General features: G+C 35.7%; 1 protein-coding gene across 3 annotated transcripts in view; it reads right to left on the reverse strand.

The window, feature by feature from the left end:
- Positions 1–3,378: 3,378 nt before the first annotated feature.
- Positions 3,379–12,908, reverse strand: part of CLYBL (citramalyl-CoA lyase) — a 576,732-nt gene continuing 567,202 nt past the window's right edge. For all 3 annotated transcript variants that reach the window (XM_073614445.1, XM_073614447.1, XM_073614444.1), the window contains one exon: positions 3,379–3,646. In XM_073614445.1, coding sequence (XP_073470546.1) covers positions 3,551–3,646 — 96 coding nt within the window. In that variant the 3' untranslated portion in view covers positions 3,379–3,550. The remainder of the gene's footprint in view (positions 3,647–12,908) is intronic.

Consider the following 12,908-nt stretch of genomic DNA (forward strand, 5'->3'; position numbering starts at 1 on the left):
ATACATATATGTAAAATCATCTCATAAACAGGCTTAGTTTAATTCTCCTGTGTACACACAGGATAAAGTGTTATGTACCTAGGATTTATTAAACCAATATACAAGATCAGCCTCACTGTGTCTCACTCCATCATGTCTCAGCTCATTTCCTAAGTAATTGTTTCTCATTAGAATGTTTTAATAGTGTTAACGGTAATTTGGTCACCTGGGATTCAGTAACATGTTGTGCGCAAAAGTGATGATGGGCTATGTAGGCTTAAACTATGTAGTCAGCACATGAGAGATGACCTCATAGAGAAAAGGCTATGACTAGATAAATCGACAATAGACAGACGGACAGACAGACAGACAGACAGACAGACAGATAGATAGACAGATAGACAGACAGACAGACAGATAGATAGATAGATAGATAGATAGATAGATAGATAGATAGATAGATAGATAGATAGATAGATAGATAGATAGATAGATAGATAGATAGATACAATTCGGAGTCAACTCTCCACATACAGAAACTGATGATGGATGGATGAATGGAGGAGGTAGACTCATAGAGACAAGGCTGTGCAAATGGAATCTCCACACACTGGAACCGATCATAGATAGAATGATAGATTCTTGGATAGTTAGAATCATGCAATTTTATTTTACATCACAGGGACAAATTTTCAAAAGCAGCAATTTCCCTCCTATCCTGTGTTCACTACAAATACACAGATTCAGGAGAACTAGGAAAGTAGACTTTTTCCAAAACCTGAACGCAAGTTAAGCAAATGCCCCTTTAGTAAATCCCCCCCAGACCTGTCTTTACCATGGTAAAAGCTATGTATACATGAATGCCCAGGGTTGAGAAGAAGAGCTTTGTCCATTAACTGTTGATGAATGAGCTCTCTGTAATCAGTCGCTGAACGTCCCTCCTGTGTTCTCCGTCTAATCGTTGAAATATTTAATACACTGTTAATTGTCTCTTTCAGTGCGATGAAGGATCAGTGACAACCGCTTATATAAGACTGGGTGCCCCTATTCAGGCTGTGGGAAGAGAGGATTATTTGGGAAAAGTCAATTTAAGATTATTCCAAGCAGATTTCATATGTATTTATTCTCAGTCAAATCAGGAGTGTCCAGCGCTCAGGACTATAATCTGCTTGCAATCCTGTGTAATCGAGATGAGCATAGGCTGTACAAAGACTGCTCTTATAGAAGTAGAGAAAGGGAGGAATCCCATACAATACTGCTGAAGGAACTGCACCATGCATATACTGGTGACTTACATACCTATAAGGCAACCTGTCATACTTAGGCATGCAGGAGTTTATTAATCAGACATAGTTTGCAAAGATTGTCATATTATTGTTACAAAGTAATCTTGAATTAACATTAGGAGTTACTACTTTGAGCAGCCTCAGAACGCTTCTGTGCAGTTCACTGTGATCTGTAAAAGCACTGATTTTTTTTAAAATAAAACCACCAATTTCCACCATTGATGACTCAGCAAAGAGAGCAAGCATTTAAAAAGTAAAAGCTATTTCTGAAATATCTCAGTTGTATGGGAAGTCATAGATTTGCTGTAAGGGGGGAGGGGGCAATATGTTACAGAAAATAATAAAACTGTCTATTTTTGATATGGATAGGCCCATACATATTATAGGGCATGTCACCACTGAATACTGCTTGTTTGTAGCAAGTACCCCATCAGTAAGTACAGCAGAAGGAAATCACTGACAGCACACCGGTAGTCATAGGATGGGCGGCCGGAACAATCAGCACATTTTCCACTTTGTTTTTTTTTTAAACATTATATTTTTAGTTACAGATACAGAAATGTTATGGCAAAGTATGATATGTCACAAGGACAGTAAATGGAGAGGGACAAGTAAAGAAAAAATAGCTAGCCATATGAAAAAATTTCAAAGTGCATCTATAAAACAAAAATAGACAAAGAGACTTGAAGGAACAGCAATCCAGTGAAAAGAGGGAAAAATGAACTCTCATGCTCCAAAAAATTGAATTTGTGGGATAAATTCTTGTAAATGTTTGTTTAAATTTGTCAGGCAAGCCCATGCCTGATTATATTTATCCTTTTTACTCATCATAGAATTCTGTTTTATAAATGTAATGTATCCATTCCAGTAAACTAGGAGTTTTAGGCTAATCCAAACATTTAGGGATACGTTTTATGTCATGAGAACCTATGATAAATGATCTTCCTTTTAATCGATGTGTTACTAATTCCTGCCAATGCTACCTTGGCTGCTGTTAGATGGCGCTTTCCATACACACGTGCCTCTGGGGATAAATATGTACAGATCCAATGATGATTAAACCTGTCAGCTGAAGGTCTTCTCTAGCTAAAAACTTGCTGACAGTTTGAAAAGCTTAGACATGTCAACCTTGACCTGAAGTAATCTTTGATCTGGAGAGACTGTTCACTAATTAACAAGGCCCAACCAGCACTTATCTCACATTCACACCTTAGGGTGTCTATCTCAATTTGTTACAATAAAATAAATCTTTCATATATTACGCAATCTGTAATGATACAAATGAGGTAACACCAATGAAATTGTAAGGACACAGATCACTGATTTGTTCAAATAAATTGGGCATGTTAGATGTTAGCAGCTCTTTTTAAAATGTGTAGCTGGCCATCCTAATACCCCAGCTACTTACTGTACACCCTGATTGGATTCGGAGGAAGGATTCCTTGGCTAGGAGCACCTATACAGGGGGATGAATGCTTCTCAGGAAGGGTTACAACTGTGTTTTCTATTTACATGTTTAAATAAACAGAACAGCCTTCCTGTGGAGTGTGTGTAAGGACAGAAGCACTGCCTCTATGTAGGTCATAGAAAGGTTGGTGCATGGTTTAAAACTTTCCATTCTGTTAATTTCTTAAAGAACAGTCCTTGGTGGCTGGGGGTACAAAGGCTCATGATTTAATGAGGGACAGAAACAAAATCTCTGATTGTTGCTGTTTGAAACTTCATTCGAGTCCTTTGGCAACCACAAGTTGATCCTCTGCAGCTTCAATACCCTTTAGCCCTGAATATAAGAGTACACGCTGAATAGGGGACAATGGCTGGTTGTTATGTTTATTTACCCTTGCTACAAGCTAGGTTAACCTCTCCAAAACAGCTTTGCTAAGCCAGTTAACAACAAGAAGCATATGACCTGTAGCAGTATCTCCAGTGTCATGTAAATCTGCCTGGAGAGCCTAGAAGTAGAAGCTTGTCCTGCTTTGTTACCCTTATAACTCTACAAGTTTATTGCAGTTCAGCCCTTGTCACACTCTCTTAAAGGCATTTTTACATGTTTATAAGGGGAAAACTAATGAATGGCAGTGCTAAGGAGGTGAAAGCAAGGAGAAAAAACTACTGGATTTGACATTTATTTTAATGAATGCTATACATGTACAGAAAATAAATGCATAACTATTCTGTTATCAATAGACTGAAGCGTCCCTGGTCACATTTCTCAAGTCTCCCTCCTGACATGGAAGACAAGTGCTGTATGGAGCGGACTCCTGGCGAGAGCTTCATTTAACACATCATTCGTTCTTGATGGCTCTGGCAAGCGTAACGATGTTCTGTGCCTGCTTAAGCAAGGGCATGTCTATCATGCTCCCATGGAAAGTGAATGCACCCTGCAACACATCAAAAGAAGACATCCACAGATCAGAGCTTAATATGTCTCTTTCTTTACACATAACAACAGCTTACAGGTGATCACAAAGTGCTTTGGGTTCTAAGCACTCACTAGAGCCAGGCCTGCAAGAGAAGAACACTATACGCAAGTGACATTCATAGGCCGCTGCTGAAATCCACATGTCCATGAAGACAATTCCTTGTGCAGACATAAAAAGGTAGAGAGCTAGCCACAGACATAGTTATCTGAATAAATATTTTTATTTTTTTCATCTTAAGAAAGTTCATGTGCATGTCTGTTTTTCATCTTTAGAAAATGAAACAACCACACACAATACACATGCAAACTCCCAAAACATAATTTCTATATTATCTAATAGCATTATATTTGCAAAGTATGAACTATAATTTAGGTGGATAAGATGGTTACTGCTTTCAGAATGATATTTAAGTCTGACAGGCACTGTCTTATGTCTATGGTTAGCCTAGAAAGATAATACAAAGCACATTTTTAAAACCAACTTTAAAGATTAGCTTTGCAGATATTTTTTATGGAAATACATGTATACACTCATCATAGCAACACAAACCTATGTACCTTTTTTCTCTTCACATCAATATATAAATAGTTATATACATAAAAAAGTACAGATATCCCAAAAACACAAATCTGCACCACTAACTATATAATAGACAATATTTAAAAATATATGAAAATGGCTCTATTATATAAATATAGAAAATCCAAGAAACCAAATTAAAAAATGACAACACAAAAGCACAAAATAAACCCTTAAAGAAATGATCCCACACACATTAAAAACAATGAAAATATAAAAACCCCAATACAACAGAGGGCCAGGCCAAATATGCCACATATTTTGAAGCAAAAAGTGAACACCTCAAACTATCATAGACATAGATAGCTTATCTACTACTAGACTGGATGAGAAAGTGTAGAGCTATAAAAGCCTATGTCAGGAGAAGTGATGGTGAGCCTTGGATCAGTAAAAAATAGGTTGCTGCAACAGGACAAAGGCAGGGCTGGCCAATGAATGCTGGGTGTGCATTGTGAGTGAACTGCTTCATTAGGAAGCTGTGCTTTTGCGTTTCCATGGTTTTTTTTTAGATTGTATACTTTAATACAATAGTGACATTTTTTGTACTTTTTTTATTGTCTGCTTTATGGGTATTGGTACAGATTTGTTTCAGTGACAATTGCTTTTTTGTTAAGAAAAAAAAAAAAAAATTATATATATATATATATATATATATATATATATATATATATATATATATATATATATATATATATATATATATATATATATATATATATATATATATATATATATATATATATATATATATATATATATATATATATATATATATATATATATGATTTTTAACACATTGGTGTGAACAGGATTTAGAAATAATTAGGCTACTGAGTTACTGAGAGAGTTAAAACATTTTAGACAATAAATTGTGTGAAAATTAACTTCAATGTTTACTTATTATATCTCCACATAATTTGATAATTAAAGTGAATATTTGAGAAGAGCAAAATAAGGAAAAGGGATTTTAAATGTACCATTCTTAACCCCAAGGAAGTGAATACTTGGTTAAATTTAAAATACCAAATGAATATTTACACAATTTATCCCAAGAAGATTCTCAACTTTAAAATAACCAAAATATATGTTCTCTAATTTTCAAGCAGCTACCTGATGCAAAAGATTAGCGACATTTGGCTCATAGTTACACATTAAAAGCAAGGAAAAAGGGTAACCTGAGTGATATGTATAATATGTTATTTATTTTTTATTGTCATTTACTTTTATTTTATATTTATTGAGTTATTATAATAAAAGAAATTACAACAAAGCTTGTAGGTGACAAACAATATTATTGTAGCATTTCACAAATGTAGGCCAAGTCCTAAAAACTGGAGTTAATTTATATAGAAAATAATGTGACATTTTGTGTAAAGATTAAGATGTTAAGGTGAAATCTACATTTTTAAATATATTCAGTCTTGTCAGATATTATTATTTTGTAGTTCTCCTGCAGATGATCAGTACTGTTTTACTCACTCAGGCCAAGCAGTCTGTTTCTTTATATCATTCAGAAAATATGAAAATATGACTAGATTTCCATTGTATGGCATTTTTTTGTAGCTACACCAAGTAGAAAGAAGTAACAGTATAAGGCCCCTTTCACACAGGCAGAACATTCAAGTCCACCGGTCAGTTTTTTAGGCAGACCTGAACGGATGCTCCATGCATGTCCGCTGACATCCAATCTGCTGAATCCAGATGGATGGAAACCCTATTTTCCATCCGTCTGGTGGATCGGATCGGATGAAAATGGATAGGCGGTCTGTTTTCATCCGATCCCCCATAGAGGAGAGCGGAGCTCTGACAAGTCCGTCACTCCATAGTGAGCAGAGACGGACTTGTCATCCGCCGGCTCAGCGGGGATCAACGGATGGATCTCTTGCTGAGCAAGCAGAGTCTGTACACGAACAGCCCTGTGTGAAAGGGGCCTAAGGGTCACCATATGTGTTGTTATCTGGCTATACAATCAACTTTCAATCTACAAAATTTATGAAATATGAGGACCTACCCAATCTATCTAGAGCTATAAGAGATTCTAAAATTAGATTGTACCGTGTAGTGATCTAAAATGTTTGCAATGGGATTGTTCTACGTTAATTGTATATATTCCAGATTAATTGAAATTGAGATTTTGGTTGTTAAATGGGTTCCCTTAACAATTTATGTTCAAATTTTTGAAGCAGTAAAGCCAAATGTGCATACAAATATCCAGTCATATATTACATCTGCAAAATATTGAAAACATTTTTGGATTAACAGGTTGTATGTCTGGAGCTATTTTCTTTACATTACTACTATTTTACTGTTATCTGTATTTAATAATGAATTAAATGAGTTAAATAACATTTCTTGGTCTAATTCTAACAAGTTTATTGAGATATCTTCATTGAAAATGTTTCAATTAAAATTTCAAACTGGAGTAAAATATTACTAGCGGAGTCAACAAAAACCTTCAATATGAACACTTGGTAGCTATTGAACTCTTTATATACTTCTTATTATGTGCTACTGTCTGCCAGTCAATATTTCTATTGATGTTTTTTGTGTATGAACATGCTGTAATCTCATGTCTATCTCCATGTTCATTTGTGGTTTTAGCCTTATTACTGAGAAATGTAGTTAAATACAGACAACCTATTTGATTACAGGTGTAGATGGATTCCATCATTTTTAGGTAAACTGAACAGCCTATTTACTTTGAACACTGAATATTCGTTGAGCTTAGCAAATGAGGTGGAGCTCTGTTAACTTCAACCATCCAATAAAATGCAAGAAAAAGATCCTGATTTTGAATTACTATTGCACATGATTGGGTATCTAAAGTGAACATCGCTTCACTTAACTTATTAAGCATTCACTTTCCTAAGTAAACAATCTCTTCTTTAATACATCAGCCTTACGATGTACTACAATTGTCAGCAGCCAATGTTAGATATTACCTTGTTAGAAAGGTGACTAAAAGGTGTGTTGTTAGTCTTTGCCTTCTCAGAGCTTTCCAAGGACTTTACATACAAAAACCAACAGCTTGTAGAAAAAGTAGAGATTGCAACATTATTTCCAAACCTGGTAACTTCTCCCAGCAACCCCATCCCTACAGATCCCAATTCAGTTTCTTTTTATTACCTACACATGTCCAGTTGTGACCAGAGGAGCAAAAATAAAAGAAAACAATATAGCCAAAGATTAGAAGAGTTGTGTGTTCCTACTGACCCCACTTACCCTGCTGCCATAGGCACTGACCCAAAAGCTCTTGCTGAATTCTACTTTACATCAAGCGCAAGATAATACCATACATTCATAACAAGAAGCGCTTAGTTAAGTGTTCATATCATTTTGCTTTGTGCTGTGTAAGAAACAATAGTGCCTGCGCTCTCATGCTCTTCAAACATTGAAAAGCAAGCTAAGAAAAACAGAGTGTGAGACACTGACAAGGAACATACTAGGGGGTGATTTAGTAAGGTAAGGAACCTGAAGGGAAGATACACATACAAATATAGTGCTTTGATGGATGAACAAGACTTTCTTTTAAAAGTATTGTCTTGAAAATATTAGTCAATATTCTATATATGCTATAGATATAAATTGTAATAAAACGAACCAAAAAACAAAAATTTAAAACAAAGTACACTCTGAAAAAGAGCAAGGTCATACTTACCTTGATTTGAACTGTATTGCAAAAAAACAGCCACTGAAAAGTCGTCATAATCTGATAAACTTTTGGGTGCCTGGGATGCCCGCTGTGCTCAGTGGTTAATCTGCCAGCCCTTATGTCACTATGTAGCGTTCATCAGGAGGAACCACAGAGTAAAATGGGGGTCAAGGAATCCAACACTCCCAGAAATGTCCGATTCAGAGGATTCTTTAATACAGTGGAGATCGACGGCATAGGCAGTGGTAGGGGAAATGTGAATACTCTTTTTGCAGGTGGCACTTTGTTTATAATTATTAGTCTTTTTCTACTGACAGTTGATTTAAAACAATAACATTACTAAAGATAAAAAGTGTGAATGTTATTATGTAGTTTGTCCTGTTTATAATGAAACTAAAATTACATTAGCAGTACTGTACAAAGCATGGGAAGTCACAGGCATATGACGTTTTTTTACTTTAATGCAAAGAACCATTTTAAGTTAATAGATAAAAAATATGTCAGGATTGAAAATTGCGTGTGGCTGAGAGATGGAGACAAACTACAATACCCAATTTCCAGGTGAAACTTAAAAAACCCTTATGGCTCATAAATTTAGGGTTAAATAATAGCCCTCGAATTATTCCTTTTACTATTTTTTTTTATTTATTTTATTATATTTACATTTTTAAAACACATTTTGCAATTTTTCAAGCCCCCTATGCATTAGGATATATGACGGACAGGTAATCTTTATGGTGGCTTCACGGGTCTCTTGGACCCCTGATGCCTCCTTTGCACTCCTTCCAACCAGATTGAGTATATACTGTCAACAAAAAAAAAAAAAATCCCCTCACTTGCCAGCAATCCACAAACCAAATTACCCTGTCCAACAGTTCACATTAAAACAAGGGGTTTAGTTTGCACACATTTGCAAATACATGCGTAAGCAGCAGAGGCCACTTCATGGCACTTCAGTATTATTTGCAGTCCTAGAGAGTCCTTTAAGAGCCTCCAAAGTTGGAGCACATATATAATAATGCACAGATTAATGGAAGGTATGCCAGGAGGGAGCACACCCCTTCTTAAAGGAATAGGAATAGGAATGGACTGGACACCCAGCAAGAGCACAGTGGCAGTGAAGTTATGCAGCCTTCCATGTGCTCCTTGCTGCATAGACCAGTTACAGATTGGAGTGGTTGCCATTTGTTTATATCGAGTACACACTGTACTTGATCACATTTCCCCCCTGTTGCATTGACCAGGATCTGATATCTCTGAACTTCTAAGTACCCAATGTGGAGGGATTCTGGGTTCATTAATCACAGGCGAGATTGAGAAATGTATTTTTCTCATCTTCTCTCTACTCTCTTTTTCTGAATGCAGGCATGAGCAGCCACAAGCTTGTTTACATCTCAGTAATGTTTGAAGTGTATAGACTAATCTTTTAATTTTTTTTGAAAATGTAAATGCAAAGTGATTTAATGAAACATAATTTACATAGCTAGATGGGCAGTCTACTGAGGAAGTCCTACACTTGCTGCTCAGTTTCTAAGTCTAACTGACACTTCATATGGAGCTGCAGAAGCTAGAGAATACAGGCTGTGAATTCCTCCTCTGACTCATACAGCCCAATGAATTCTGAATAACTGACCAATTTACAGTTTATTCAAAGAACAGTGGTAGTATATAACCATACATGTTATAGTGAGAAGGGACTAAAGAAATAAAAAAAAAGCACTCCAATCAATTCAGTGTGTAGCCGATCAAAGTGTTCTTAGAACAGAAGGTATTTACATGTCTCATTCCATCAGTCAGATGCACATCCAGAACCACTGGTGCATATTGCAAATATTGTAAAGACCAATAATATAGAGTCATTTATTCCAAACTGGATACAGCCATTTCCAATTTTTTTGAACAGTAAGATGTCCTAAAGAACAGCTAAAAGGGGCAGCTGTCCTTGCAAGAATAGTGTCTTGAAGCATCTTGCAGCAATCTATATTTTTATAATCCCCTCTTCCCTGCATGTTGTGCAACTTTCTCCCTGTATTCTTATATTTACCTGAGGTTTTATACCTTAAAGAGAGAAAAAAAAGGGGTCACATGACCATTTTTACTTTTATTTTCTTGCTTTTCACTAGACTGTGGAAGGATTTAGGCGGAACCAGACCATCACTGCAGTAGTGTCTACTCAAAAGCAGTTGACACAGTTTTGCCTAAATGTAAACATTAAAAGAAAGGATAACTAGATGCTGTGTGCTGGATGTGTTTGCAGTCCAGATCACACTGTACAACATAAGATAATAGTTTGAGCGTCCCTTTCATATTGCTCTTGTATAAGAGGATAATTCAGCACACATTATCACCTAATACAATAAAGAACATGCAAGTCAGTTCTACTCACTGAAAAACAACACTGTATTTACAAAGCGAGCAACAAAGCAATTTACAGTACAGTTAGATGGAGTTCCCAAGCCCTAGGATTTAGTGTGCACAGTGAATGGGCTCTGCAGCAACTCTTTCTCGTCTAGATGAAACTGGCTCTGTGGAAGTTGTATGCACCACATAGGACAAAGCAGCAGTGTCTAGCACCCCCTGAAGCTCAGGGGGCATATCTAAGACAATCAGTTGGTCTTGTGGGAAACCTGGAGACAGAAAGTGTGCCTGCTGCAATTCACTTCAAGGGATATTCAGATGCACACGGTGAGAAGGGGACAAAGTTCAAGAGCAGCATAGTTTTCCATCAAGTACCAGAGACAGAAGGAGATAGGACAGAAATGTGTGAAGCTGGAATCCTGTTTAAAGGTGAGACTTTAGTTAAAAAACACTGCCTTCAAATTCCACTACAAAGTTATTTTTGAAAAATGCAATGCATTTACAAGGCATGCACATATCAAAGTAAAGAACATTTTTTTGCCAGTATTTTTTAAAGATGGATACATTTTAAGAGTTTAAACAATAGTTGTTTACCATGACACTTGAAAAAGATGTTCATGACCAAAATTTTGAGAATTATGAAAACAATGAGATCAGCAAAAGTGCTGACTACAAACTCTGGAATATGTTTTTTGTAACACAATTAATTAGCCTGCATTTTTGTAATGCTGGTACAGTGTTCTAACAACTATCCATCTTGATTCAGAGAAACTGTATGAGATCGAATATTCATGCCCTGAAAGTTCCTTGTAACCAGCATTCAGCCTGGTGATCAGGTTTTAGGATGAAGATGTGGGGGAGCATATGTTTCCATGCGATAACCGTCTTTGATCTGTCTTTTTGCTTTTTTCTCTCCCCTAATGCAGCAAGCCAGTTAGTGAACAGGCTTTAAGCAATCTAAAATCTTCTTAATTGTGCTTGTCAAAGAAGAAGGTATACCACATATCCATTATTACAAGGGACTCATTTTATTCATTTTCAAAGTGGGTTCTCTGCTAAATATATCTAAATGCAGATTGTCAGTCGGGTGATGGAAAAATTAAACAAAATGTGTGCATGTGATCTGCAATGATTCTATGTGCATTGAAATTCAGTTTGCAAGTTAAAAACATTTTGTAGAAAAAGAATGAAAATGCAAATCTAGCAAGCTGTTGTCAAGGACAACCACTAAAGTCAAGATGGCTGAGGAACAGGGCTTTCACAATACAGAAGACATTAGATGTGGGATGTACCGTAAACCTCTCACAGTGAATGCCTCGCCTAACTGTAAAAACAGCTAGAAACTACATAGACAAAGACCAGGATATACTCAAACATGCTGAAAGCAATAGGAAGCATATCACTACTATTTAAAAGTTGTAGAAGGCTTAAACACAATAAGTCAATAACAATCTAATACAAAGCATAGTAGAAGGAAAGTTTTGGGGGTCTGTACACTATAGGGTCTTGGTTCTAGGTTTTGTACTCATTATCATTAAATATTTCTAATGAAAATATGGTGGAATTCAAACAGTGACTGAAAAGATTAATAAATAAGGCTAAAAAACAATCTAGAAAAAGATTTCTATTTCTCCATGGCCATATGACTATATAAACAGATTTAATTATTATACGTGAAATAGCTAATCTTAAATTCTTTACCACCAACTAGTGGGCAACAACATACATAGATCAAAAGTTTTATGTATACAAATCAAGTACACATCTTTAACCTTTCTTAGGAGTTTTTTTGTGTGTTCTTATAAGTTCAATTTCCTGTGAAATAATTTGCAGCTTTACTTTATTTTCTTTATTAGTTTTCATTGCACTGGCATACAGTATATGTGTACATGTGCGAACAAAATCCCCTGAAGATTCAATAGAGTCTTCCATCTATGCCTATGCCAAACAAATATATAGCTCCTAACTGTCCCTGATTTTGAGAGACTGTTGCCCTGTCACTCTCTCCTCCTAATTTGTCCCTCATTTTCATCTGATCTATAAAGTTGAATATAAAACGCACTTTTTATCTTTCAAAAGGTTTTTCCCAGTGTTAAATTTTTCATCCAATTTCCAAATTGCTGTATTTGTAAATGTTAAAAGCCAGTAGAAAGCAATAGTAGTGGTAAAAAACAAAACAAAAAAAAACACACTTGTGGGTAAAAATAATCTTTTTTTTTTTTTTTGTAGATCTCTGCTTTAAGAGGCCATGGCCGGAGTGTGTCCTATGCCTACATACTTTTGCTAATGGGTGTACCTAATTCCCATCTCAAAAAGTTGGGAGGTATGCAAATACAGTATGTCGCAGAAATAGATGTCACTGATTTGCTATACTGACTGGCAAGCTCTGCCCTAACTTGATTGCAAAATAAAAAAAAAAAAATCACAGAATCACGTAGTGATTTAAAGAAACAATTGCTAAAAACCTTGCAAAACAAAGCATATTTTTTTGCTTTACTTCAGAAATAAAATGTGCCATTCAAACCCTATAATAAAACTTGAAATAAAGACAAGTGTACCAGAACTGGGTAAATGTTATCTTTCATTGTATTTGTACATGTATCTAATCTCCAAAAATATATACAGTTTGTT

The sequence above is a fragment of the Aquarana catesbeiana genome, linkage group LG02 (genome assembly GCF_042186555.1).
Source record: "Aquarana catesbeiana isolate 2022-GZ linkage group LG02, ASM4218655v1, whole genome shotgun sequence".
Classification (NCBI taxonomy): domain Eukaryota; kingdom Metazoa; phylum Chordata; class Amphibia; order Anura; family Ranidae; genus Aquarana; species Aquarana catesbeiana.